The sequence below is a fragment of the Coturnix japonica genome, chromosome 24 (genome assembly GCF_054131305.1).
Source record: "Coturnix japonica strain WE chromosome 24, WE-NBRP24, whole genome shotgun sequence".
NCBI classification, from domain to species: Eukaryota; Metazoa; Chordata; class Aves; order Galliformes; family Phasianidae; genus Coturnix; species Coturnix japonica.
The window spans coordinates 8,428,360-8,455,953 of record NC_140686.1 but is presented as its reverse complement, the minus strand read 5'-3'; the positions used below and the strand labels follow the sequence as shown (position 1 = coordinate 8,455,953).

General features: G+C 53.3%; 3 protein-coding genes across 3 annotated transcripts; 1 reads left to right on the top strand and 2 right to left on the bottom strand.

Annotated features, from left to right (window-relative positions):
- Nucleotides 1-132: 132 nt before the first annotated feature.
- FTSJ3 (FtsJ RNA 2'-O-methyltransferase 3) lies at nt 133-7,565 on the top strand. The gene is made up of 21 exons (XM_015885529.3): nt 133-287; nt 362-467; nt 1,451-1,497; nt 1,577-1,656; nt 1,883-1,982; nt 2,108-2,302; nt 2,393-2,508; nt 3,293-3,397; nt 3,550-3,650; nt 3,732-3,812; nt 3,886-4,029; nt 4,347-4,482; nt 4,590-4,798; nt 4,891-5,008; nt 5,089-5,182; nt 5,439-5,589; nt 5,669-5,745; nt 5,898-6,000; nt 6,356-6,539; nt 6,623-6,717; nt 6,930-7,565. Exons 1-21 carry the CDS (start codon nt 221-223, stop codon nt 7,114-7,116), a joined length of 2,496 nt encoding a protein of 831 aa, XP_015741015.1. The 5' UTR covers nt 133-220; the 3' UTR covers nt 7,117-7,565.
- Nucleotides 7,566-7,792: 227 nt separating this feature from the next.
- LOC107325044 (alpha-2-macroglobulin-like protein 1) lies at nt 7,793-18,383 on the bottom strand. Its single transcript, XM_015885528.3, has 36 exons — nt 18,183-18,383; nt 17,423-17,612; nt 17,123-17,282; nt 16,963-17,015; nt 16,177-16,197; nt 15,936-16,089; nt 15,748-15,832; nt 15,548-15,671; nt 15,353-15,467; nt 15,046-15,155; nt 14,804-14,959; nt 14,460-14,687; nt 14,134-14,191; nt 13,913-14,058; nt 13,573-13,722; nt 13,219-13,413; nt 12,996-13,089; nt 12,428-12,602; nt 12,091-12,316; nt 11,896-12,022; nt 11,544-11,665; nt 11,324-11,375; nt 11,060-11,134; nt 10,776-10,952; nt 10,580-10,661; nt 10,306-10,462; nt 10,147-10,221; nt 9,831-9,984; nt 9,507-9,721; nt 9,205-9,420; nt 9,006-9,130; nt 8,833-8,923; nt 8,681-8,749; nt 8,498-8,600; nt 8,361-8,402; nt 7,793-8,235 (listed from the first exon to the last, which is right to left on the bottom strand). Exons 1-36 carry the CDS (start codon nt 18,254-18,256, stop codon nt 8,204-8,206), a joined length of 4,428 nt encoding a protein of 1,475 aa, XP_015741014.1. The 5' UTR covers nt 18,257-18,383; the 3' UTR covers nt 7,793-8,203.
- Nucleotides 18,384-19,068: 685 nt separating this feature from the next.
- LOC107325057 (alpha-2-macroglobulin-like protein 1) lies at nt 19,069-27,567 on the bottom strand. The gene is made up of 21 exons (XM_015885553.3): nt 27,384-27,567; nt 26,954-27,143; nt 26,553-26,706; nt 26,379-26,431; nt 26,173-26,193; nt 25,837-25,990; nt 25,666-25,750; nt 25,481-25,595; nt 25,224-25,338; nt 23,285-23,394; nt 22,692-22,832; nt 22,430-22,487; nt 22,209-22,354; nt 21,924-22,073; nt 21,463-21,756; nt 21,092-21,161; nt 20,918-21,011; nt 20,409-20,634; nt 20,206-20,332; nt 20,005-20,126; nt 19,069-19,715 (listed from the first exon to the last, which is right to left on the bottom strand). The coding sequence occupies exons 1-21, from the start codon at nt 27,455-27,457 to the stop codon at nt 19,701-19,703; spliced, it is 2,514 nt and encodes an 837-aa protein (XP_015741039.1). The 5' UTR covers nt 27,458-27,567; the 3' UTR covers nt 19,069-19,700.
- Nucleotides 27,568-27,594: the final 27 nt, after the last annotated feature.

The following is a 27,594-nucleotide window of genomic DNA, read 5'->3' as shown; positions in this document are numbered from 1 at the left end:
CCACCAATCTGTGTTTGTTATCTTGGCAGAGGATGCTGTAAAGCAGTTCGGGGCTCCACTCCCAAGATGGCGGCGAGAGCTGAACGGAAGCGGAAGTGAGGCGTGCCGCGCGGTGCACGACGGGACGGTGGTGTTGTGAGCACGTGGGGCAGCCGGGGCTGTTTCCCCCTTTGGCTCCGCGCAGTTCGCTGCCGTTAACGGACATTAAAGCAGCGGCAACATGGGCAAGAAAAGCAAAGTCGGGAAGAGCCGCAGGGACAAGTTCTACCACCTGGCCAAGGAGACGGGTGAGCATTGCATCCTATGGGCCCGGCTGGGCTGAGCTATGGCAGCTCCTGACCCTCATATCTGCCCTCCATAGGGTTCCGCTCCCGATCCGCCTTCAAACTGCTGCAGCTCAACAGGAAGTTCCAGTTCCTGCAGAAAGCGCGAGCGCTGCTCGACCTGTGTGCGGCACCGGGCGGGTGGTGAGTGACACGGGGTGCATTGATGGGCTGCGAGATCATGGCAACACAGAGCCATGCAATGCAATGCAATGCAATGCAAAGCAACGCAACACAATGCAACAATGCAAAGCAATACAATGAAATGCAAAGCAATGCAATGCAAAGCGACGCAACGCAATGCAATGCAGAGCAAAGCAATGCAAAGCAATGCAATGCAACAATGCAAAGCTATACAATGAAATGCAAAGCAATGCAATGCAAAGCGATGCAACGCACTGCAATACAATGCAACAATGCAAAGCAATACAATGCAGTGCAACGCAATGCAAAGCGACGCAACACAATGCAATGCAAAGCAACACAATGCAACAATGCAAAGCAATACAAAGCAGTGCAAAGCAACGCAATGCAAAGCAACACAATGCAATGCAATGCAGAGCAAAGCAATGCCGAGCAATGCAACGCAATGCAATACAATGCAACAATGCAAAGCAATACAGTGCAGTGCAAAGCAATGCAACGGTGCAAAGCAATACAATGCAATGGAGAGCAATGCAACGCAATGCAGAGCAGTGCAATGCAAAGCAACACAATGCAGAGCAATGCAACGCAATACAAAGCAATGCAAAGCAACGCAGTGCAAAGCAACACAATGCAATACAAGGCAATGCAGAGCAATGCAACGCAATGCAAAGCAATGCAATGCAAGGCGATGCAAAGCAATGCAACACAACGCAATGCAACGCAAAGCAATGCAAAGCAAAGTAATGCAATGCAAAGCAACTCAATGCAAAGCAATGCAATGCAAAGTAACACAAAGCAAAGCAATGCAACGCAATGCAACACAAAGCAATGCAATGCAACGCAAAACAACGGAGAGCAATGCAAAGCAATGCAACACAATGCAAAGCAATGCAACGCAGCCCCTTTGCTTGCTGTTGTGGCAGCACTGATTGGGATTGAGGGCTCTTCTCAGTGCCTTTGGGCTTCTCTGTTCCTTACAGGCTGCAGGTGGCTTCCAAATTCATGCCAGTCTCCAGTTTGGTCATTGGTGAGTATTGAGGTGGTGGGTTGGGAGATGCCTTGGGATGGGATGGAGTGTATTACTGATGTGTGTTGTTCATATCAAGGGGTGGATCTGGTTCCTATCAAGCCCATTCCCAACGTTGTGACGCTGCAGGAGGACATCACCACTGAGAAATGCCGCCAGGTGAGGACTGGTGTCCTTTGCATTGAGTATCACTGCAGCTCTGTAAGGGATGGGGGTATCACCCTGCATGAATAGGACTCAATGAGGAGTGAAACCAGCAGCAGGGCTGAGCAGATCACTGTGTAGGGAGCTATGGATGCAGACTGGGGCGGTTGCTTGCTGGCTTATGCAAAACAACTTGTAACTTGTTGGCTCAAGCAGAACTAACACGAGTTCTGTCCTTCAGGCTCTGCGCAAGGAGCTGCAGACGTGGAAGGTGGACGTGGTGCTGAATGATGGAGCACCCAACGTGGGGGCCAGCTGGGTGCATGATGCCTATTCGCAAGGTGGGGGTCACCCAGAGCTGGTGCATGCTTGGAGAAGCTGGCGTAGCAATGTGCACTGTGAGACATGGAGCAGGTTGGTTGGGGACAGCACTAACTCTGATGACTGCTTTTCTCTACCGCTGCAGCCAACCTGACTCTCATGGCTCTGAAACTGGCCTGTGAGTTTCTCTGCAAAGGTGGATGGTTTATCACCAAGGTTTTTCGATCCCGGGACTACCAGCCTCTCCTCTGGATCTTCCAACAGTTCTTCCATAAAGTCCAGGCTACTAAACCACAAGCCTCACGCAATGAGTCTGCTGAGATCTTTGTGGTGTGCCAGGGTGAGTGGCTGTGCTGACTTCTTGTTGCTTCTTGTTGTATTAAATGGAGGCTTGGAGACACCCATTGGTCTCTAATTTCTCTCACTCCAGGTTATCAGGCTCCAGACAAAATTGACAGCAAGTTCTTTGACCCGAAATACGCCTTCAAGGAGGTGGAGGTTCACGCTAAGTCTGTTAGTGAGCTCATCAGCAAGAAAAAGCCAAAGGTATGAGGGGAGTTGTTTGTTGGGGTGGGCTGAGAGTTACTTATCATGGGGCTGTCCCATGTTAAGAGCCAAGGAAAGAGCCTCTGGCTCTACGTCTTTCCCTAGTCTTGCTTGTCCTGGCCAGCAATCTGATCTTCATGGGATAGGTGGACAAAGAAGCTTGTTTTTAGCTGCTAAGTCTGTGGAAAGCAGAGCTGGGTGGTTATAACAGACTTGCTGGCAGGTGAAGAGCTGCAGGAAGGTGGTAGCAGAGTGCTGGGCAGGCAACCAGTTTGTTTGTGGCCAAATAAATGAAAGGAGTTAGGGCTTGGGGCTAAAGAGAGTGTAATAGAAAGGTGTGGGGTATGAGGTGCTGGAATAGCCACTGTTAGGGGGGTTTATGCATTTAGATGGTGGTGCAGTGCTGGAGAAATGACAAGTTGTGAGGCTGAGAATGGGTCAGTAAAACTCCCTTTTGCAATAGCTGGCCTGTTGGTTTGTGAGTCATTGAGGTGCTTTTAGGACACACAACACTGAAAACTCTGCCAAGCAGCCTCAGCTGGACATGGAGCTTCACAAACCCTTATGTTATCACCTGTGTGCTAGGTGAGGCTGTAGGAGGCATCCTAGAGCTGTCCCCATTCTCAGCATGCAGGTAGGGGCTGTCCTTGTTCCTGGATTGCGTAGGCACGTTTATGTAGGCTGCTGCAACAACACATGAATGACATTGAATTGATAACATCTGGGAGATGGCTGAAGCTGCCTTGTGCCTTGCTGTAGCTTAAACAGTGCCTTCCTCCTGTAGGCAGAAGGATATGCAGATGGTGACACCACTCTCTACCACCGCTTCACCCTGATGGACTTCCTCAAGGCTCCCAACCCTGTGGACTTCCTCTCTAAGGCCAACGAGGTGAGAGGCTTTGGTGGCCCCAGAGATAGATCTGCATGAGCACAGAGCCGTGAGGAGGGGCAGCTGGGTGACCCAGGTCCCTTTTCCCTGTGGAAGGGAGGTAGGATGAAAGCTGGGTCTCGGAAGTCACGGCCTCATCACTGTTCATGCAGATCACGCTGGGGGATGGAGAGCTGGAGAATCACAGTTCCACCACGGAGGAGCTGCGTCAGTGCTGCAAGGACATCCGTGTGCTGGGGCGCAAGGAGCTCAGGTACTGGGGGGGACTGGGATAGAGACGAGGCATTACACTGGGTTTAATGGGGTGCTTCTAACAGGCTTTTTCCCTGCATAGAGCCTTGTTGAACTGGAGGACAAAACTGAGGCGATTCTTGACCAAAAAGCTGAAAGAGCAAGCAAAGGAGCTGGATATCAAGTAAGAGCAACAGAGCTGGTGTAGGAAGGAGCTGCCAGCAGGAAAGGTTCTCTGACCTCCTTCCTTTTGGCAGCCTGAGCTCTGGTGAAGAGGAGGAAGGCCGGGAGGAGGAGGAGAAGACAGCAAAAGCTGCAGCTGATGAGATGGCGAAAGAGGAAGAGGAGGTAGAGCTGGCGTTGGCGGAGATGAAGGCTAAGGAGCTGGCAGAGCTAAAAAGGTAAAAGCAGTTCAGCCAAGGAGAGTTGAGGGATCATTGTAGTAGCATGAGGGCTCTGGGCAGTGGTGTCAGGGTCTGTCTCTCTGTACATAGGGGGTTTGGTCTGGAGTTCTTGGGGTTGGGTCTGGGGTTCTTGGGGTCCTCTGCTTCTCCGAGCTGACATGGGCTCTCTTTGCCCTGAAGCTTGGACTCTCTCACAGTGGAGTGACTCCTGCTGTGCTCTCCATCCTCAGAGAGATAAGGTGTGAGTTGTGGCATTGGATGACCTGCTGCTAGTGCAGCCTCATTCCTTGGCCTTTTGTTATTTCTTCTTCCAGAAAGAAGAAGAAGATCCTGAAGGAACAGCGGAAGCAGCGTGAGCGCGTAGAGCTGAAGATGGACCTCCCTGGTGTCTCCATTGCTGACGATGGCGATACCAGCATGTTCTCCCTTCAGACTATCCAAAAGACCCAGGTGTGTGCCTGGGACAGCCCAGGCTCCTATAGCCACAGCAATGGGGCAGATATAGGCACGTGGCCGGCTGGCTTGAGCTCCTGATTCCTGTATCCCTTACATTGCAGCTGCTGAATGAGGTGTCCCGGGGAGACATGGCGTCGGCGGATGCCCTGCTGGAAATGAGTCCTGGGGATGACGACATCTGTGTCTCAGATGCAGATGATGAGGATGATGATATTTCCCTGGCCAGCGACCTGGACCCAGAGGAGCTGGTTGAGATTGAGGCCCGTCAGCGCCGGTTGGAGCGGGAGAGACGAGAGCAGCGTGTGAAGAGGTGAGAGCTGGGCTGGGCTGTCCTGGGGCAGGAGCTCCTTTAAGAGCTAATATAGAGACTGGCCTTTGGTGCTGGTTCTGCTGCTGTCACAGGGTGAAGCCTGTGGAGGAAGAGGAGGAGGAGGAGGAGGGGGAGGAGAATCCCCTACTGGTGCCCCTGGAGGAGAAGTCAGTGCTGCAGGAGCGGCAGACCAGCCTGTGGTTTGGGAAGGTGAGTTTCGACGTGTCAGAAATGAAACGAACACGGGCAGTTCCCACTGTGTCCCCTTAACTACTGCTCCCTGTCCCCAGGACGCTTTTGCTGGCATTGAGGATGATGCAGATGAGGACCTGGAGCTGGGACAGTCACAGATGTTGGCTGAAAGACAGCACGAGTCCCAGACAGGTTAGTGGGGGCTGCGTTGATATGGGGGCTGTGTTGGTATGGGGACACAGAGGGACAGCCCTATGTCCCTTCCTGGAGCATCAGGTCAAACTGTGATGTGGACACTGCTCAGAGCAGGACAAAGATGTTCAGAAGTTGCTTTCCCTTCTATGTCATTGCAAATGAGTTAGAACTAGCGCAGCATTAAGCTGCAGCTCTTATGGGATAGGCTTGCAGCGGGGCCTGCCTCTATCACCCACCGGTTCCTTTTCCCCAGGCAAAACAAAGAAGAAGGAGCAGAAGAAGAAGGTACCCCAGGAGGATGCTGTGGATGAACCTCGGGCTGCAGCAGACACAGCAGCTGACACTGCTGAAGCAGAGGCTGAGCAGAGCAGCGATGATGATGACAGCAGCAGCGACGAGGAGGGGTGAGAGGCAGACTGGATATGGTGCAGCTCCGCAGTCATGGAGAGCAGGACACTGACTGCTCTCCTGTCCTCCTTGCAGGCCACCAAAACCAGTGCAGAGAAAGCGGGGCCTGGTAGAGCCGTGTGGCTTCGAGGTGGTGCCCATTGAGGACCCAGGTGAGTGGAGAGTGCTGTGTTTTCCATGCGATGTCATATAGATCTCTTAGGTGACAGGAGGGTCAGGCCCTTCTCAATGGGGTGGGAGGGCTGCTTGTTGCTCTCTGGGTTTGGGGCTGTTGGTTGAGCTTTAATCTCTCTGTGTGCTGCAGTGAAGAAAGCACGTGTCCTGGATGCTGAGGGCCTGGCACTTGGCTCCATCATTGCCACCTCCAAAAAGGCCAAACGGGACTTGATTGATGATTCCTTCAACAGGTTGGTGCAGCTGTGGTTGGTGCTGGAGGAGAAACAGAATTCATTCTCTTCCTGAGCATAGGTTTAGTCTGTGTATTAGGAAGAAATGCTTTACTGTGAGGGCGGTGGGACACTGAAACAGGTTTCCCATTAAGGTTATTGATGCCCTTAACTGGAAGCATTCAAAGCTGGATGGGGCTGTGAGCAACCTGGTGTAAAGGAAGGTGTCCCTGCCTACAGCAGGGGGTTGGAACTACATGATCTTAAGGGTCCCTTCCAACTCAAACCATGCCATGATTCTACAATTATGGCATAGAAGATGCATCAAGGGACCTGGATGGGACCCCACAGTTCACTTGGTTCCCTTTTCTTGCAGGTATTCCTTCAATGAGGATGAAGGAGAACTGCCAGAGTGGTTCACAGAGGAGGAGAAGCAACACCGGCGCAAACAGATCCCCCTGGACAAGCAGACAGTGGAGGAATATCGGCAGCGCTGGCGTCAAATCAACGCCCGCCCCATCAAGAAGGTGGCGGAAGCCAAAGCTCGAAAGAAGAGGAGGGTGAGTGTGGGCTGTGCTCCTGGCTGGGTGCTTGGCTCCCCATTCTGCTCCCTGGTTTCACTGACCCTTTGCTGTCCCCGCAGATGCTGAAGAAAATGGAGCAGATGAAGAAGAGAGCGGAGGCCGTGGTGAGCACGGTGGACATTTCAGAGAGGGAGAAGGTGGCCCAGCTGCGGCGGTGAGTGGTTGGGACCCAGGTCCTTCATGGTCACAAAGCCCCATCCTTGTAGGGGATGTGTATTATGGGCTGGGTATGATGGGGGTAGGCCAAGGGGTGGGAGAGCTCCATCTTGGGGACCTGATACTGGCCCATAGACGTGTGCCAAAGGCAGTTCCTAGAGCAGGTCCCCCTCTGTGGATCTCAGTCTTATTTTTCCCTTCCTCCTGCAGCATCTACAAGAAGGCCGGGCTGGGCAAGGAGAAGCGACAGGTCACCTACCTGGTGGCTAAGAAGGGGGTTGGACCCCGGGTGCGCCGCCCCCCTGGTGTCAAGGGGCAGTTCAAGGTTGTCGACAGCCGCATGAAGAAGGATGTGAGGGCTCAGAAACGCAAAGAGCAGAAGAAACGCCGCAAGTGATGTGGGACTAACCCCAGTGAGGGACCTGGTTTGTGGGGCACAGGGCAGAGCTGGCTCCTGCCCTCCCACCTTCACCTCCCAGCTCAACCAGGGTGGGGAAAGGGCTGGGACTGAGCACCACGCTCCTGTTAGTGCCTTCATGTGACATCACCTCCTGTCCTGCTGTGGGGCACAGAGAGGTTGATTTGACCTCAGCCCTGTAGGGTTGGCCTTGTGCCTGTGATGGCCTGTGAGGCTGCACCTCCACGTTTGTCACTTGTGCTGGTTCTATTGGGATGCTGCTCACTGCAGAAATGACATGGGCATCCATCCAGCCCTTGCTGTCCCCATGCTGGTGACAAAATGGCCATGGCTAAAATCCCAAAGCTATGTGGGGCTGTAGATGCTGAGCAGTCTTTGGCCTTCACAGAACTCATTGTTTATGACAGAAATAAACTGTTCTGAGGGTGCTCTGGGCTGTGTTCTGCATCTTGGCAAGTTGAAGAGCTGCCATCCTCCTTTTGTCACCTCAGCACATCTCAATTAACATCTCAATTAACCTCTGAGCCAGAGGCTGAACCTGTGCTGATTCACCATACAGCCAGCACCCCACCAGGACAGCCCCCCAGCCAGCCCCATCATCCTCTCCAATGGGGGAATACAGCACATTTAAGAGTAAGTAGACAGACAGAAAAGGTGCACTTAAGTAAATTCTCTTTATTTAGACCCAGGGCAGTGGCTGGAGGGACTGTGGCCTCTTCTCTATTGATCAGTGTTCAGATGTGTTGTGGGGTTATCCTCAGGCGCCTGCGCTGTTAGTGGGAGGAGGGGGCCAGGAGCTCTGTGCACTGCTCCCATGGGGGGTGCACCACACTGTCCCCATAAAATTGGGGCAGGGGGTGCATTGCAGTGAGTTGTCCCCATCCACAGTGTGCCTCAGCAGGATGGTGGCAGGGCAGGAGCTGCACCAGGGGGGAGATGCTGCCAAACTGCGTGGTGCTGCTGGTGGAGCTGCCCCCTGTAGGAGCAGAGACTTTGGGCTGTCCTGGTTCTTGGCTGAGGGAATCAAGGTGGGCAGATGGGATCACCTGCTCCACGTGGGGCTTCTCTAGAAATTCTCCTTTGCCTGTTTGTCAGCCTCTTCAAAACAAAATAGAGACGTGGTGTGAAAGGAGAGCCCCTCTGCTTCCCCCCACCCCCAGCTCCTGTCCCTGTATCCCCCCATTCTATGGGGCCTGATGAAGGGGTGACCCCTCAGCCCCTACCTGAGCTGCAAGGGGCACTGTAGGCAGCATCTGTGCGGTCACCTGCAGCAGGAGCAAGGACATGGGCTCAATGAGCTGCTCCCATTAATGAGCCAAAGCTCATCAGCATCTGGTTTGGGGCTCCAGGGGCGGCTCACCCGTCTCGTAGTAGTCATACAGTGTCACAGTAGCAGGCTGGAGGTTCCTCACTGGGAAGTCCTGCGTGGCTGCAAAGCTGAAGGTCTCCTCCTCGTTTGTCAGCTGGGGGATGACCCGAGGGTGAGGCACAGCCACATCCCAACACCCCAATGTCATCCCTGTGCTATCGTCACCCATCTCACCTGGTCCAGGTAAATGGTCACCTGGTCGCTCTGCACCTCCACTTTCTTCACCAGTTTCTGCCTCTTCAGCTGCAGAATAGAGAGCACAGGGCTCAGCACCATGTGTGTGCCCCTCCGTCCCCATGTGCAGAGGGACAGCAGGGACCTCTCACCTCTACCACCGAGCTCTTGTCTGGGATGTATCCTGATGGCATCTTGGCTTCGATGACAACCATGTTGGTGGCAGCACGATTTCCAGTGTACCTACAAGGAAAAGCAGAGCCTCATGTTGAGGCTGGATGCTGTCAGGTCCCCACCAAACCCTTGGGGTGACCCCGAACCATACCGTGCCCTCAGGAGGAGGCGGAAGTGGGTGCTGGCATCACTTGTGCACGTTTTGGGCTCTGTTTCTACACTGAGATTGAACGTCCCTGTGCTGGGAGGTGGTGGCATGTTGTAGCGCAGCGTCACCTGGAGTGAAATGAATGGGGTTAAGGCAACCTGGAAGGTGATACCTGTGCATAGGGACCCTGTGCTGTACCCACCTGCACCAGAGCACAGCCCTGCCCCTGGGTTTTCACCCCGTACTGCCCTGGTAGCTCATGCAGGGCTGCCTGCTGCAGCACCAGTCGGTTGCTGGCTTCCAGCACAAAGTCCTGCTTGGAGCCTGTTGGGGATGTCACCGTCACTGCTAAGTCCCCGTTGTTGCTGTATGTCAGGGTGGCATACTTGGCCAAAGCTTGAAGGGCAACCACGGTGTCCTGGGCAAGAAGCAATGAGTTGGGGTCACCACAAGTTATAGCTTGGTGGCATCCCAGCCCCATGCTTGGAGACCCCATGGTGGTACCTGGGTGGAAGCAAAGCCTCCATAGGGGTTTTGCTGTTTGCTGAGCCAGCGGACGATCTGAGCAGCTCTGGCCATGTCAGCTTGGGATACTTGAGGCTGGGTCAGGAATGCCAGGAGGACATAGGCTGTCATCTCCACCTCTGCTGGTGCAGCCTCGGCCCAGAGGGACTCAGTGGATAGAGCTTTGTCCTTCCTCTTCCAGAAGAGCAGCCCGTCTGTGAAGAAAGGGTAAAGGGAAGTCCCCAGTTCCCAGCCCAGGGTAGGTGGGCAGCCCCAAGATCCCAGCTTGGGGGCACCACATGGGATGGGGTGGTTCAGAAGTACCTGCGCTGGTGCCACGCTGCAGCAGGCACTGCAGCCGGGCTTGCTGCTGCTCATGCTTTGCCAACCCATAAACATAAGCCATCAGTGCCTCCGTGTAGACGTTGTCAGTGCTTGATGCCTCCAAGCACTTCAGGGCTGAGATCACCACTGGGTCCTGTGGTGGAAAAAGGGGACACTGTGCAGTCAGGGATATGGACATAACCCAGAGGAGGACTTCTGCCTGGTTACAGCAGCATGGACTCCTCCATTGAGACCTCATTGCTGAGCTGGTCCCATGTCCCATCTCCTGTCCCCAACCCCACAGGCTTATCCTCACCTTTGGGGACATCCCCAGCTCCAGCAGCGCAGCTGTGACATAAGCTGACAGCGAGAGCTCATCTGATACACCACCCTGCCAAGAGACAGCGAGTCAGCATTGTCCATGCCACCTCCAGCCGCGTTGTCCCCATGTCCCCCCATCCCACCCCATCCCCACCTGCAGGGCGTTATTGAAGAGCTTGCCCACGCTGCGGAAGCATCCTGACTCCTGCTGCTGCTTCTGCAACCACTGCAGAGCATCCGTGATGTGCCGCTCCTCGATGGCCACGAAGGCTCTTGCTTGCCCAAAGGACTTGAGGACAAATGCTGTCAACCTACAAGGCATCAGAGGAGGGGGGAGCATGAAGGGCGAATGGGGATGGATTGCATTTGGTGGCAAGAGGAGGCGATGGGGATGGCATCTTGCTGCCCTGTGCCATGTAGACCCTCACCAGGTGTTGCCGCTGTCATCTCTCTCCCCAAAAGCACTGTAGGAGCCGTCACTGTGTTTGTAGAGCAGCTCTCGTTGGTAACCTGTGTGGGGATGGGGATGGCCACTGTCACATCTGACTCTGGGGGTACCCTAGAGGATGCCCACCCCTGGGTGCAGGTATGAAATGAGGAGGGAGGCAGGAGGAGGACGCTGACCGCTCTGCAGGAAGCTCTGTGCCTTGGCGCGGATGTCGGGGTTCATCTGCCCGCTCTTCTCCAGGTACTGCTGGATGTAGATGTTGGGGGCAAAGCGCACCATGTTCTGCTCCCCGCAGCCATAGGGCATGGCCAGGAGGCGGTCCACGTTCTGCAGCGCGTTGCCCATGATGTCACCTGCACCAGGTGAGGATCATCATCATCAGCCTGCACCCCCACGGCCCATCCCAGCAACATCAGGTCACCTCCAGCTGAGAGCTCTACACCTTGTTTCCATCCCTTACCCATCACAAGGACGTGAGCTCGCTGGGAGCCCTCCAAGATGTTGGCAGGAAGCTCCAGGGACACTTCTTCAGAGGCTGTGAGGATGGAGGCTGATGGTAATGGGGGGTGGCAGTGGACATGGCCCCACACCCACCCCTTGATGCTCCATCCCTCTATGGACTCCACAGGCTTGGGCCAGGAGACTCATGTCCATGGCTCCTGCAGCTTGTTGGCCAGCATGGCCAGCAGCCCCATGTCCCCGCAGTGGTACCAGGTGCTCCTACCTTCCTGGCAGATCAGGGAGCTGTGTGCCTTCTCCACCAGGATCCCACCGGGCTGTAGGAAGCAACACATGGTCAGTCCTGTGACCTCCACGTCCCCCAGGGCCATCCCTGCAGTGACACTTGGTGCTGTCCCACTCCCATGATGGGATGGGATCTTCCCATTGCACCCACAGGTCTGCTCAGCCCCCATCCCTCATTCATCCCTCATGACCTGACCTACCTGCACCAGTAATGGCTTTATCACAGTGTCCACACGTCCCTGGGCTGGAACCACAGGCTGCTCATTGCCACAGAGCTCCTCAGAGCTTATGGCCTCGGTGCTGACAGTGATGTTCACCTCCCCTGCAATGCCAATGGGACATCCAGTCATCATAGAGCCCCCCAGCCTGCACTGCAGCCCCATGGGCTTTGAATGGGGCTGGCTGGGTTGGGATGGGAGGTGACGGGGAAGGGATGAATGGAGCAGAGAAGAGCACTGCAGGTGGCATCATGTGTGCTGACACCATCCCTTGTCCACCCTGCTGTGTCAGGTGGTCTCCAAGTGTCAGGGCAGGGGATCCATGCACCCATACCCAGGTTGGTAGCCTTCACATCCCACCGGAACGTCTTGGCTTCATCCGCACAGATGCAGCTGCTGTACGTCACCCCTTCAACAGCTGACACCTCCAGCTCCACCGAGTCTGCCAGTGTCACCTGGACCTGCAGACCCCTACAACATCAGCCACCTACCAGGGCACAGCCCCCAGCCCCCTGCCCACCGCACTCACCCGTAGGCACTGCCGCAGGTAATTGAAGACGGTGGCAACCAGAGAGAAGGCTTCACCACGGATCACAGCATAGGGCAGCGCCAGATCCACGAAGAAGGGCTTGAAGACTGTGAGGGTTGTGGCAGGGGCCAGCCCCAAGCCCACGGGTGCTGTGCAGAACATCTCAGCTTTCCATTCCGTGATGGCATCGGGCACCGTCATCGCCATCTCTGCAGTGCCTTCCTCCCTGCAGGACAGAGCATCCAGAGGCTGACAAGTGTCACCGACTGGTGGTATTTGGGCTGGTTCTCTCCATCAAGAAGGAGCCATCCTGGGGTCTCTCCCCATTTCCACTCACCCCACAGGTACCAGGTCCCACAGCCATGTTTCTGGGAAATGAGTCCGGGGAGCTACTGTCTCTTCCTCATTGCTGGGAGCAGCTGGTGCAGCAGCTAATACTGGCATCGTTTGTACCCTGTTTTCCAGCATGCGCATATCCACCATATCTTCTGTGACACGGGCCGCGACTCTGCCTAGAAATAATAGAACAGAAATGAGGTTTCCATGAGTTTCTGCTGCCTGGCCCAGGGCTGGACATCCACAGAAGGCAGACAAAAGCAGCCAAAATCCCCTCAACCAAGAACTGAGCCAACATAGAATCACAGAATGGCTTAGGTTGAAAGGGACCTTAAAGTGGAATGACACTGTGGTTGGGCTGGAAAGGACCTTAAACATCAGAAGAACCATGGAATCGTGGCATGGTTGGATTGGAAGGGATCTTAAAGATCATACAGCCATGGGATCATAGCATGGCTGAGTTGGAAGGGACCTCAAAGGCCCACCAGCCCCCTCCCATTCCATGGGCTGCCCGTCCCCCATCAGATCAGGCTTTGAATGTCTGCAAGGCATGCTGGCGGGATGCTGACCTGGAGTACCCATCATAACGTGCATGTAAGGCCTGTAAAACTCTTCACAATCATGCATCGTCTTCGCATTGGTGAGAAGCTTCAGTGCTGCTTTCTGTGAAAAAGAAAAGAAGTTGGCCATCTCCAAAGCAGGTGGGATGATGATTCCCACCTGAACAGTGGATGGTCATGGCACCCTGCACAAACCATGGCTGGCTTTTAGCCATAAGGCTCAAGTCTTTACCTGAAATAACTTGTAGGGGTTTATCTCTAAATCATCCCAGTAAGGTCCTAAAATAGATCTCTTTGAAAGGCGAGCACCTTCAGGACCTCTTGCGATAACATCGGTGAAGTAGATGCGGTGATGGTACCACCTGGTACAGGGTGGTAGTTCTTGAATGCTTCCAGGGTAATCAAACCTGGGGAGCACTTTGTAGATCTGGGAATAAAGATATACATTAAGCACAAATAATAATACAAATAATAAGCCACCATCGCATCCCATGAGGGGGTTGAATGATTTACTCCATTATAATCTACTCATCCATCCTGCCCCGTCCATGGTGTTAAAGGGGAAAGTCACCTTGGAACTGCCTACCTCTGCCGTGGTGAGCTCAGCCTCAGGCTTCAGGAGCAGCACACTGCGATCCACAGCACGGATGGCACATAGGGAGCCTGGGGCTGCCGTCAGCTCCATCCTCAGTGCTGAGCCAGGCAGTGCCCGTTCCTTGGAAAAGGCCATTTTCACCTGGAGGGTGCACAGAGGAAGGACAAAGATGACAAAGATCCATGGATGTGGAGGTGTGGAGCAGCATGGCATGGGTAAAATCAAGCTGAAGGTTTGGGGGATTGGGGTGTGGGTTGGAAAGAGTGTGACACTGTGATTGTGTTTGGAGCAGGGAGAGGCAATGGGATCGTGTAATGATTTCACAGCTCACCTTGTTGGGGAGGCAGTTGAGCACATCGAGTCTGGTGCTGCCAGCCAGCATCTCGCCATTGGGGAGCACTGCATAGCCCAGCACTGTGGCTGTGGGTGCCAGCTCAGGGCTGGTGGGCAGCTCCATGGAGAAGGAGCCTTTCAATCCTGGGACAAAGAGGGAAATCAGATCCAGGCACAGACCTCAAAGCCCTACACAGCCCATCCATCTGCAGGACCCACCTGCACCCAAAGGCAGCTCCTTCCTGAGGATGTTGGCGATGGTCCCCTTGGCCATAACCTGCAAAAGAGGAGGGTGGAATGGCCAAGTCAGAGCCATACCCTGTTGGAGGATGGGTCTAAGGACTAGAGCGTTGGGTTGGTTTTGAGGTTGTCCTGTCTTTAGCCCCAACAAAGACTCCTATTTGCAAGTAGACATACATTGGTCCATTAGTCTAGCCAGGGGAGAACAACCATAGCCTGGCCCTCAGGGACACAGCCACTTGCATGTAGATAAGGAATCCATGCCCTTACACCAGCTGCCCTTTCCTCTCCAGGTGAAGGCTCACCAGGAAGACCACATCCAGGCTCTGCAGCTCGCTCCCCAGGGCCTCCTTGTTGAGGATGTAATCCACCTGGAGCTGCTCAGACTGGCTGCAGAACAGCTTGCCCTCCAGCCTGCGGATGTGCAGAAAGCTCTGGCTCTTGGAAAAGAAGGGTCTGAGGTTCAGATAAGCACTGTTGAAGGCGGGAGGTGAGGAGCCATTCTGGCTGGAAGTCGACGTGTTGACTTCACCCTGAGTGATGAGGGAACTGATATAAGCCGTGGGCTTGGCTTGGAGAAGGCTCCCAGCCTTGTAAAAATGGGGAAAGCCAAGTGAGAAGCCTCAAAGGGGTGACCCAAGTTACTTACAACCAGGCTGACTTTATTGGTCCAACCAGAGGTGTCCAGCTCAAAGGAGGCTCTCCCAGATTCGTCTGTCAGGAAGCTGTGTCTTTCCTTATTGTTAACAAGGACCACAAGCTGCTGCCCCCCCAGGGCAGAGCCGTCTGCTCTCTTCAGCTGCATCTGTAGAGAGGAAAGGTGGGGGGCATTCATTGGGCTGGAGCAGCAGGACAGGGGAGGGGAGTGGGGCTGCCAGGAACCCCCATTACCGTCCCAGTGTAGGGCAGCCCACGCTTATAGAAGTCATCAGAGTCTTCAAAGGTGACGGTGAAGATTTTCTCCAGAATTTTGCAGGTCTTGGTGTTGTTCATCTCCACCCCTGTGGAAAAGGAGCAGGGAGATGAGTGTGTCTTGGGGACACAGGGAGCAGATTAACTTGAGCTTGATTCCTGCACACCTGTACCTCTAAATCACAGCATTGCTCGCAGGTTTCCTTGGAAAGACCAATACCTCCATACTGTGTGCATTTGGGTACACAAGGGATGAATGGAAAAACACTCCCACCAGCACCATTACCTGTCCCCTCCTCCACCAACGATGCCTTCACGTGGACTTCCTTCCTCAGCCTGTAGTTGTTCAGGTTGAAGGAAGACATCATGACCTCTGTTGAAAAGCAGCCATTCTTCTCGGTCTAGAAGGAAGGAGTCAACCACATTCACCAGCACTGAGATGGGCTGTCCCAGTCTCACCCATGCTCCCAGCTTTGCTCACCTGCCCTCCAACCTCTGTGCAGATATCCTTGTTTTCCTCAAGAGCAAATGGGTACCCTCTGAAACTCCAAGGCTGGCACAAGCTAGCGTGGACCTTCCCCTGGACAGGCTTCCCATAGGTGTATCTATGGGGCAGAGGGTGATGAGGATGTTGAAGTTTCCTCTATCCATCCCCTCCATATTCCCATGACTTGGGCTCACCGTCCACAGATCTTCAGGTGGAACTTCTCATCCTTTTCCCACACGGTGGGGGGAAGATCAATAGTCACCTCAAATTTGGGCAGCACTGGTGGAGAAGAGAGTGGGGTTATCACTCCCAGCACAAGGTGGCCATGGGGATACACCAAGATGGGGCTCCCACCCGCCATGCACCTCCCATCCCCACACACCATATTCCTCCACAGTGAAGGAGTGAGTCTTCCTCTCCACGTGAATGGTATATGTGCCCAACGCTGGCTCTGCAGCCAATGGAAGGGACAGGTCCACGATGCCCTGCTGTGGGCTCACATCTCGCCACTGTGCAATGCGGTTCCCCCTGGGATCCTGTGCATGGTGAGACAAAGTTTAGCTTTCTCCTATCCCAGCTGTGCCCCCTTTCCCGTGCCCACCTTGGAGCTCTCCCACACTGACCTTCAGGAAGACGAGGGGTAGCTGGAAGGCAAAGAGGAGATGGTTAGAGGGGGGATTTAATGGGTCTCAGCAAGGTGGGGACACCTCTGAAGCCATGGGCAAAGCACAGTGAGAGCTATTTAGGTTCAATACTAGAAAAATTTTCTTCTCCAACAGTGTGATCAGGGATTGGAGCTGCTAAGGAAGTTATGGGTTCACTGTCCCTGGAGGTGCTCAAGAAACATGGTGCTGAGGGACATGGCTGGTGGGCAGACAGGTTGGCTTAGACTCAGAGATCTGAGAGGTCTTTTCCAAGTTCTATGCTTCTGTTTTTGGTATGCTGTAAAATTCCATCCTCATGACATGTTTTGGGGTTGATGATGAGCCTGTGGATGGCTTGAGATGGGCTGAGCACTGCCAGCACTGTATGGGGAGGTGGCATCTCCCAGCACCTTTGCCTTTGACATTTCATCTGGGAACCTTTTGCCCTTCCAATGACATGATTGATTGCTCAGGAGCACCTGACTGAACTAACCTGTAATTCCGGCATCCTGTGATCACATTGATATCAATAGCACTTTCCCTGCTTCCTACTCACTGCTCTTACATCTCTCAATGAAATTGGGAACGCTGCCACATCACGTGTGCAGTTCTGCTTCCTCCCTTCTTGCCTTGATGGATGACACAACACATTCCTAGCTCAGGGTACTCAGCAGCTCAGTTGGCTGGGGCAGGATTCCCACTGGCTGATCCCCACTCAGACAGAAGGACAAGGCCACCTCCCCCTGTCCTCAACCCTTCTCTCACCTTCTTGTCACTGGCAACGAGGTCTTTATCCAAAGAGACTATCCGAAATTTCACTGCAAAGAACAATGCAGGAGTGAGCAATGGATTCATTGCCAAAAGAAGATGGATAGAAAACCACCCCGAGCCCTGCAGTGGGGCTGGATTCCATCCCATCCCTCACCTTGCTGTCCAGGCTTGTAGACAGCCTTGTCTGTCTGTATGAAGATCCCAGGCTCCAGGGCTCTCAGCATCACGCTCTTCTTGGTGGTATTCAAGGAATCTCCTTCGATTGAGACGTGCAGATGTGCAATTTCCTCCTTCCCCTTGGAGGGTGCTGGAGTCTAATGGGGGGAAATGCCAAAAGACTGTCAAGGTGTACAGATATTTTCCCTTACCAAAAGGAAATCAGCCCAGCTCCCATCCATTCCTCAGTGGAGCTGGAGGCAATGGGATGCACAGGGAATCCTGGGGTAACACTCACAGGGAAGGTGACATTCAAAAGCAGCTGAGGCTCCTCAACCTTCCTCTCCAGCAGGGTGATGTTTCCAGCCCCCCCTGCTCTCTGCAGCTGGATGGTCACCTGTGTGGGCTGGTGGACATTGCTGAGATGGACCCATAGTGTTGCTGAGTATGGATAGTAGAACACAGGTGGGGACGTCACCACGTAATACCTGGGAAGGAGAAGAGTGAGTCACAGAATCATTAAGGTTGGGAAAAGAAACTCTAAGCTCATCAAGTCCCAACCCCTCCTCACCATGTCCACTCATAGAATCCCAGAGTCACCAGTGTTGGAAATGATTTCTTAGATCATCTGGTCCAACCATCTGCCTACCGCCAATATTGCCCTCTAACTAAACCATGTCCCTAAGTATGTTCTCATGTCCCATGTGTGGCAGCCAGGAGCACATAATGAGTCCTCATGGGGTGACACCAGCAATAAACCAGAGCCACCAGCCCCCAAAACTTCTAGGTTTCGTGTTCTTGATGCCTGTGGGCAGGGACAACCCGCTGCCCCAAGCATTCCCACTCTGAACAGCTGAGGAGTCAAGACCAGAATCATAGAACCATAGAATCATAATGTTGGAAAGGACCTATAAGATCATCTAGTCTAACCATCCTCCCTTTACCATACCTACAGAAAACCCCTAAACCATATCTCCTAACTCCCTGTCCCTTATCCCTACATTCTAAATGCCCTCCCAACAGGTACAGACAGACAGATGGACACAAAAAGGGCTTACAGTGCTTCAGATGATCCAATTGTGAGCTGGAGGATGAGAAGGAGCAGCCAGGTCGGGGCTGCTGGCGACTTCATGCTGATGAATGTCTGGGATGGGTGAAGCCTTCTGTAGCTGTTGAGTAGCTGTAGACCCGTGTCTGTTTTGCTGCAGGCTCTGAAATGAGAGCTTCAGTTTTCCCAGCTGAGCAAACAAGGCTTGGGATGAGCAGCCAGTGTAGAGCTGCAGATATAACCAAAGCAATGTTTGCCATCCTGGGTTCAAGGCCATGATGGATTTTTGCAATCTGGGATGTGTCCGTAGGCTGGAGAGGCTCCGGAGCAGGGGACAGGACCTGCCTACACTGCTTTGCTGGGAAGTGATGATAGGAGGGAGCAGAGCCATGTTCCCTAAATGACACTGTGTGAGTGGGTGGCAATTTCTCAGAAGGGTTTTGTTTCCACATCTTTCCAGTTTTCCCAAACAATAGAATCTGAGCTGCTTTTCTGCCAAACTTCCTTTTATCCCACCCAAACAGGCAGGAGCTCCGGAAGCCAGGATGGAGATGAGCCATTTTCCATGGGCTCCCCACTGTCCTTGCAGAAACAAAGGGAGAGTGTGGCTGCACACTGGCCCCCAGCCCATCCATCCACCCCCAGATGGGGGTGTGGGTCAGTGTCCTACCGGGTGCACCCAGTACAGCACAATCTGACAGTGAGCTCAGGGCCACCCCATAAGCTGTCTGGGACATGGAGGTGGGATAAAGGAGGGAACCAGGCAGCAAGGTCATGGGGAGATCAATATGAGGCCCTCTGCTTCTCTCATCTGTCCCCATTGGGGAAGTATTACAGGGAGGTTTTGTCACCTGGGGATGCAGGTGTTGCCATCCATGCAACAAACACTCTTCCGGTTCTAGTTCCAGCTTTTTATTTGGCAAAACAAAGCAGACAGTGAATGCAAACAAACCACAGCCCCTTAATGTACTGTTCAACAGGACAGGAACACTGCAACCCAAAGCACAAAGTGCCAGCCCTTGGGGGTGGCTGCGTCCAGGGATTCCGAGAAAGAGCCTGAAGACAAGGAGCTTTTTTGCAAGAAAAAACCTTTTGCTGCTTCTATTTCTTCTCTTATATTTGTCTTAATTTTCCAGCCTGGCTCATACAGGAGCAGCACAGACCATCCTCTGCATGGCCAGCCATTGCTCCTGGCTCATTTCAACTTCCATTGATCCCCAGGGCTTTTTTTTGCCCTTTTTTTTTTTTCTTTTCCAGGAATTACACTGCTGTCAGCTCAAGGGCAGCCACGTGACCCTGGTGGGCAGCAATGCAGACGTCTCCCATCAGTCCCTGATGTACACAGAGTGATGGAACTGACAGGTAGGAACTGGGACCTCAAGTGGATTCCCCATCTCAACCACGTTGCTGAAGGCTCCGGTCAGGCAAAGGGGGTGAAGCAGCAGGAATGGGCAGAGGCTCGAGAGTTGCCTGGATGCAGTCAGGAGCAGAACAGCCAGGAAGCTGCAGTTTCCATTCACATCAATCTTCAATGCTCTGAAGGCTAAAATACAGCAGGTATGAGGCCAGGATCAGAGTGAGCCCGACCTCCATCCCAGAAACACCTCTCCTCCTTCACACAGTCAACCTGTCTAGGTCACATCCTCATTGCCCTCCCAGCCACTGATGTGCCAGGAGAGCTCAGGACCCAGAGCAGAGCCCACATGGACCCCATCCCCACTGTCTCCCTGTCCAGGAAAGCTCAGGACCAAATGGAGAGAGCTGGGCTGTCCTAGGAGAAGCCCCATGCATGGTGTGACAAGAGGAGCAAACTGAGCACCATCCAGATTCACCTTCACAACCAGCAGTTTTGTCACAGTGTCCACATCCCTCTGTGCTGGCACCACGGGCACCTCAGATCCACACAGTTCCTCTGTGCTCAGGGCCTGGGCGCTGATGGTGACATTCACCTTCCCTGCAGGTACAGACAGGGACAGAGCTGTGACACAGCCCCAAGACCCCAGCCCTGCACCCAGCAGCAAATGCACTCATACTCGGACTGATGGCTTGCACATCCCACTGGAAGGTCCTGGCTTCGTATCCACACACACAGCCACCACCTGCTTCATCTGCCCTCTCCAACACCTCCAGATTTTCTGAGTCCTCCAGCATCACTCGAACCTGCAGACACCAACAATATCATCCCTCCATCAGGTTGTAGCCCCTGGACCCACAGTCCCCAGCCCACCCTGCTCACCCATAGGCAGCGCTGCAGGTGGTTGAAGATGGTGGCAGCCACAGCAAAGCTTTTTCCACTGGTGACAGCATAGGGCAGAGCCATCTCCACCGAGAAGGGCTTGTAAGTCACGAGGGTGGCAGTGGGGGCCAGCCCCACGCCTGTGGGCGCAGTGCAGAACATCCCAGCCTTCCACTCCTTGATGGCATCGGGCATCGTCACCGTCACCTCTGCAGAGCCATCCTCCCTGCAGGTGATGGGACAGAGCATAGAGGCCATCAAGGGTGGCCTGCTAATGGTGGCATCTGGGCTGGACTTTGGGGCCAGCTGTCATTGTGAGATTGGGGGTGGTTATGTCCCATATCTCCCATGGCACCCCCTGCCCTGAGGACTTTGCCATGGGCTGTCTGTGGGGATGGGGCTGGAGTGGGAGGGAAGGGGCTGGATGTGTCTTAGTGGATACGTGGACAACAGAGCCCTGGGTGCTGCACTCAGTGGGGAAGAGAATGTGATAAGGGCTCCATACTCACCCCACAGGGACCAGTTTCCACAGCCGTGTCCCCAGAAATTCCATCTGCTGTGCTTGATCCAGCCAGATTCTGTGCTCATCAACCTCTGGCTTTCCTAGTGGACACAGCATGAAAGCACTGCCCAAAAGGAAGATCAGGGCAGCATGGAGGCTGCTGCGAACCCTCTCTGCTCACCTGGTGTTTGGATTAAATCCAATAAGCACATATCCAGACCAGTGTTGGTGACACTTTTCAAGGCTGCATCCTGAATCATAATAGATAAGAGAGAATCACACCACTCTGAAGGCCCAGAGGTGCCCAAAGTCCTTCCCATCCCTCTGTATTCGCTCCAAGCCCAGGTTTGAGATGGAGGAGCAGACCTTACCCCCATCCACATCGAATGCTGCAATACTTGGACTGACAGATGCATTGCATGTGCCTGTCTCAGGCTGAAGTAGTGGGGTTTGGTGCATCTCATATGGGGGATGTAAGAGGATGGATCATGGGTATGGGGCAGACCCACCCTGGGAGGTAGAGGAGCACAAGGCAGGGCTGGGAGCACATACCGTGTCTGGGTCACACAAATTCCTATCGTCAAAGTACGATCGTCCCTTCCTATTCTTATGGCGTTTGGGTTTACGTCTAATGATGATGAACTCCTTAGGCACATCATTGGGGTTAAGTTCTATGAACTCCTCAGGCACATCATCGGGGTTAAGTACTATTAACTCCTTAGGCACATCATAGGGGTTAAGCGGTATGGAACACGATGGCCGGTTACCAAAGGGACAGTCAATAAATTTCTGGCCTTCATCTTCAGAGTAAAAGCTGACTTCAGAATAGAGGTGTAAGCTGGAGACCTAAACCAAAGAACATGAGGAATACATGAAGTACTCAAGGCTCAGCTCCAACCCCATTGCTTCTTGCCTTGATCCATTGCTCCTGCACCTCCCTGGGCATGGCAGTGATGCCAGTGAAGTCCCCAAGGAAATGCATCAGCCCAGTACAGAGACTGCTCCATACTCACTGTGTTGGAGCTGGTGGTGGCCTTGAGACCAGCATACCACGTGTGCTCATCTGTAATGTGGATGGCACACAAGGAGCCCGGAGCAGCCTGAACCTTCAGTTGGGTCTGAAAGCCTGCCAGAACCTTTTGTTCTGGGAAGGACAGCTTTACCTAGGGAGAAGGAAGGCTTGGGTAAGGGGAGAGGCTCCCAGCAAGGGCTTTCTCTCCATGCTCCAAAAATGGGCTGAGAGTGAATAGCAAGGGGTGAGGTGGAATTCAGGAGATGGGCTGCAGGCCCCCACACACCTGGTTGGGGAAGCACATGGGAACATGCAGCAGAGTCCAGTCAAACAAAACCCAGCCTTCAGGTACAACCGTGTAGCACGACACTGTAGCTGTGGGCACCAACTTGTGGGCAGCGGGCAGCTCGATGGAGAAGGAACCACTTAGTGCTGAGACAGAGAGGGAAATCAGGTCCAGATGTGAGCAGCAAAGCCCTGCACTGCCCATCCTGCTGCGGGACCCACCTGCATCCACAAACAGCTCCTTCCTGAGGATGGTCACAAGGGTCTCCTTGACCAGGATCTGCAAAAGAGGAGATGAGAATGGCTCAACCAGTGCTGCAGGACGAATGGAAACGGTACTCCAAGACCCAACAGTTGAAGACCAAGACCAAGCCCCAAAGCCAACAGTGCATCTCTAGGGCTTGCTGGAAATGGCTTCATCCTGGCAAGCCCAGCAGCTTTATTCTCATTTCAGATTACATTCTTATTTCAGATGAAGACTCACCAGGACGAACACTTCCAGGCTACTTCCAGGCTTCATCTTCAGAACCTCCATACTGAAGTTGTAATCCACCTGGATCTGCAGGGGCTGGATGCAGGGCGGAATCGCCTTCATCCTGCGGATCCTCAAGAATCTACTGCTGTCCTGATGGGAGGGAACTGGGATGTGACTGTCACTTTGGCTTTTGGGCTACAAAGACAGAGCCCTTGAGCTCATCCCGAGGACAGAGTGCCCCTGAGCTCATCCCAAGGAATGGAAATCAGAGATCTCAAAGGTAAAGGCAGCTCAGCATCCCTACAGGAGCGTTCCAATGAAACGTGATCCAGCTCTGCCCTGACCCCCTAAAAGAGTTGTGTGCCATCATGGGCTGGTTGAAAGGAAGGTCAAAGGGATGGAGTGGATGGCAAGAGGATAGGAAGGGAACAAGAACCCTAGAGCTATTTGGTCTTCTTCTGGGATGGTGAAGGCAGAAGGGATCCCATTGGCTCCCTTCAGCAGCATCTGCACTAAGAGCAAAGTGAGATGCCCAGGCTGAGCTGGAGCCATGGGGTGGGGGTGGCAAAGTGGGGCTGTGGGGCATGAGGAGCCCCCATTACCATTCCATCATAGGGCGTCCCATTTTCATTGAATCCATTGGTGTTCTTGGAGGCATTTAGGGGCATTTCAGGAAAAATCTTACAGCTTTTAGTAATGGTTTTTGTTCTCCCTGCAGAAAAAAAAGGAGGACAAAAAAAGAGAGGCTCTGGGTGACATGTTTTCCATCTCTGCTTTCCCCCATGTGTGCCCTCCCCCTGTGTCTTTGTGAACATCCTCAAGAATAGAGTAGAATAGAATAGAATAGAATAGAATAGAATAGAATAGAATAGAATAGAATAGAATAGAATAGAATAGAATAGAATAGAATAGAATAGAATAGAATAGAATAGAATAGAATAGATGTGTTGGTCCTTCAGTAGATGCCTACATGAACTGATGGAGACGGTCACACTGGGTCACCCTGAGCTAAATAAAAAGACCCAATGGCTTTCCATGCTCACGCCTACAGCTGAAGATCCTCACTGAGCAGTGCAGGAGATGACACCCAGCACTTTGTCCTGGTGACTCCCTCCAGGGCAGCTGGGCCAGTGCCTGCTCTCCAGTCCCCATTCTAACCAGTACAACCAGAACCTGCTGCTTGGACAGGTGCACTCCTTTCTCAGTAGAGTTGGTTGGACCCAGCAAGTGGTGGTGAGTAGAGTTACATCCAGCTGGTGACCAGTCATGGGTGCTGTTGCCCAGGGGTCAGTAATGGGGACAGATGTGTTAAATATCTTTATTGATGAGCTGGATGAGGGGATTGAGTGCAGCCTCACTAAGTTTGCAGATGACACCAAGTTGGGAAGAGGTATTGATCTGCTTGGGGGTAGGAACAGAGGGATCTGGACAGCCTGGATGCAGGACTGAGGCCAATGGGATAAGCTTCAATAAGACCAAGCACGGAGTCCTAAACTTTGGTACAACGACCCCATACAGCAATACAGGTGTGGGGCAGAATGGCTGGAAGGCTGTGGAGGAAGTAGACCTGGGGATGTTGATTGTTGCTCAGCTGAACATGAGCCAGCAGCGTGTCCAGGCTGCCAAGAAGGCCAACAGCATCCTGGCTTCTATCAGGAATAGTGCAGCCAGCAGGAGCAGGAGGTGATTGTCTCTCTGTACTCATTTGTGGTGAGTGAGGACTGTCCTCTGCTCCTGGTTACAGTGATAGGATGAGAGGGAATGGCCTCAAGTCGCACCAGAGGGTTTCAGTTTGGATATTAGGACAAATTTCTTCTCCAAAAGAGAGGTCAGGCAATGGAAAGGTCTGCCCAGGGAGAAGGTTGTGTGTCTGCCCATGGAGGTCAAGAAACATTTAGGTGATGGGGACATGGTGTAGTGGGAAAATATTAATAGGACTGGGTGATCTTGGAGGGTTTTTTTCCAATCTTTATGATTCTTTGATTCTATTGCATTGTTCTATGTTGCTACGATCTATGGTAAGATCTGTGCAGAGCAAAACCACATTTCAAGCATAATAAATTGTCAAGAGGGGTGACAGGAGCTGTAGCGTGAACAGAACCAGCAAAATCCAGGACCTGGGCACTACTGAAATACACATCCTGACCCAAAAATGTCCCTCTTAATGGCTGAAGGCCAATAGGAAGGGCTGAAGTTCTGCCATCTGTGCTGTGATGAACTTGGGATCTTTACCCAATCTTATCAGAGGTGCAGAACAACCCTACCTAGGCAGATAGCAACTGGACCAAAGTCAGAAAGACCTGATAAGAATAAGATAATCATCCTAACAGCTTTCCAGGCACTGATAAAGGATGCTAACCTGTCTCGGAGAGGCAGAGAGTAGGGAACGGAAAGTGAAAGATGGAGGAAGATCTGAGGTAGGAATTTGGACGGAGAAGAAACTCCTGATCCTTCTTCAGGACCTGAAGAAATGCTCCATAATGGGAGTGGAGGAGGAGGGACAGAAGGACAGACAGCCCAGGTGCACCCGGCTGTGCTTACCTGTGTCCTCATCCGTCAGAGATGCGTTGGCAAAGAGCCGCCTCACATGGTCAGAGCTGGTCAGGTTGAATAAAGCTGTGGACACCTGGGTGGAGAAGCAGCCATTCCTCTTCACCTGAAGGAGAGTGGCTCTTTGTTAGCAGCTCCCCGTGGCCATTGGGTGTCATCAGTGGGAGTGAGGTCAAACAGAGCTCTTGGGAGCTGTTGTTCTCCTCCATCCCAACCTACAGCCCAGGGTCTCCACTTGCCGCCCTCACCTGTCCTTCAAGCATCACACATCTTGAAGATTCATTCGAGGATCTAAGATAAGATTTGTGGAAATGGCACAGGGTGGCCTCAGCTTTGCCCTGGAAAGGTTTCCCTGATGAGTACCTGTGGGGATGGAACAGATGGGGATTATCTGTATGGGATCAAGCAGTCCCTCAGCTGCTCCCCAACTCACCTCCCACAGACGTGCAGCGGGATCTTCTCATCCATCTCCATCACAAAGGAGGGCAGCTGGAGCAGCACTCTGAAGCGGGGATTCCCTGATAAAGAGTGACCAAGAATGGAACCATGCCCATTTCTTGCCATCCTCCATGATGGCTCCTAGAAGCTTTCCTCCACAACTCACAGAGTCTCGTCACTTCAAAGGTGTGATTCTTCTCCTCTGTCTCAATGGTGTACGTGCCCAGGGCTGCGTCCCTGGCCAAAAGGAGGGACAGGTCCACGATGCCCTGCTGTGTGGTCACATCCTGCCACTGCACGATGCTGTTCCCTCTGGGATCCTGCACACAGGGACAGGCAATGTGAGCCCATGGAGGGGCTGGTGATGGGGTGTGAATGGGGAGTCCGTGCCCTTTTTGCCTCTCCTTGTGACTTCCCTGAAGCAGGGATGTCTTTCCTGTTCCTGCACATGGTCTCCAGCAGCACACACATATGGAATGGCACAGGGTGAGGACTCACTCACATGCACAGTCACTGAGGGAAGCTGCAAAAGAAGAAAGGAAGACTTTGTCATTCAGCACCAAAGCGTGAGATGTCCAACCCGTATCTGCCCATCTCCCTGCACCCATCCCCTTCACAATCATGGTGACACTACTGTTGGGACCCCACGTGTTTGGTGCATGGAGATCCTATTGCCTCCACACCCCCTACACCCTGATCCCATCTCACCTTTCTGTCACTGGGCATGAAGTCTTCATCCAAACGGAGAATTCGAAACTTCACTGGAAAGAGCAAATCCCAGAGCAGGAGTGAGTGCTGTGGGGCTGGGACCCAACCTGGGAACTCAACTGGAGATCCCATGCAAAGAGTCCTCAAGCTCTTCTGACAGCTCCAGATCTTTACCAGTTTGTCCAGGCTTGTAGGCAGTCCTGTCCATCTGTATTGTGGTCCACAGACCTGGGGCTTTCAGGAGGACCTTCCTATACCTGGAGACCGACAGGGAACTTCCTTGGATCGTGACGTGCACATATGCGAGCTCCTCAGTTGGGGTAGTGATCTGTCTCAGGGAAATCAAAGAAATGGGTTGTTATGGTGGGATTGGGTACCATCATCACTGCTTCCTTGTCCCTGCCTGCAGCAGGGACTGGTGTGCATGGGAAGATGATGGGGGAGAGTTCACAGGCTCTTTGTATATTCCCTTATCCCATTGCTTTTCAGGTCATTGCCCACCCAGGACAGCCTGTGTCCCCTCCCCATGGAGGGACCTAAGGGTGGACAGGACATCCCCTTCTGGGGTCACTCACGTTGGGGAAGAGAGGCCAGTCCAGCTGGAGGCTCTTGTTACCCATCGACTCCAGGGTGACGTTGGGGATGCTATGGCTGCTCCTCAGGCTGAGGGTGACACGTGCTGGCTCATCCAGGTTCACAAGATGGATGTGCACCTTGCCTCCATGCGGGTAGTAGATCACGTAGGGGAATGTCACCATATATATCCTAGGCAGAGGACACCTCCACAGTGGAGCTGGGCAGGGACCTCCACCAAATCCCAGTGCCCTGCAGCCACAGGCACTGATCCCTCTGTCCTCACAGGGACAACACAGCACCCCAAGCATTTCCACCCCAACCAAGCAACCACATTTATGATGAGGACTGACCCTGAGCACCAGCAGCGAGCTAAGACCGCCCACCATTGCACCCAGGATGGACAGACAGACAGACATGGACAGAGCTTACGGATGTGCAGCTTCTCCAGCAATGAGGTGCAGGACACAGAGAAGCAGGCAGGTCACGGCTGCTCTGTACCCCATACTCAAGGCAAGAACACAGAGGAAAGGTGAACTCTGAGCCTCCAGTTTAGTCTTCCTCTTCTCCCGTTCACCCTTGCCTCCCTGCTGCAGCTGAGGTCTCCAGCTGGGACAATGTTTAACCACCCAGTCCACACCCC

Coding starts and splice junctions, on each gene's coding strand:
- FTSJ3 (XM_015885529.3), top strand. CDS start 221: ATGGGCAAGAAAAGCAAAGTCGGGAAGAGCCGCAGGGACAAGTTCTAC. Junction 468..1,450: donor TGTGCGGCACCGGGCGGGTG/GTGAGTGACACG, acceptor TGTTCCTTACAG/GCTGCAGGTGGCTTCCAAAT. Junction 2,509..3,292: donor TCAGCAAGAAAAAGCCAAAG/GTATGAGGGGAG, acceptor TTCCTCCTGTAG/GCAGAAGGATATGCAGATGG.
- LOC107325044 (XM_015885528.3), bottom strand. CDS start 18,256: ATGAAGTCGCCAGCAGCCCCGACCTGGCTGCTCCTTCTCATCCTCCAG. Junction 17,016..17,122: donor CTACAAGCCTGGACAGCAAG/GTGAGGGATGGG, acceptor TGTTCTTTGCAG/TGAAATTTCGGATAGTCTCT. Junction 10,662..10,775: donor ACAGAGCTTCCTGCAGAGCG/GTCAGCGTCCTC, acceptor ATCCCCACACAG/GTTACCAACGAGAGCTGCTC.
- LOC107325057 (XM_015885553.3), bottom strand. CDS start 27,457: ATGGGGTACAGAGCAGCCGTGACCTGCCTGCTTCTCTGTGTCCTGCAC. Junction 25,339..25,480: donor GTGTGATGCTTGAAGGACAG/GTGAGGGCGGCA, acceptor ACTCTCCTTCAG/GTGAAGAGGAATGGCTGCTT. Junction 22,355..22,429: donor GGAGCTGTTTGTGGATGCAG/GTGGGTCCCGCA, acceptor TCTCTGTCTCAG/CACTAAGTGGTTCCTTCTCC.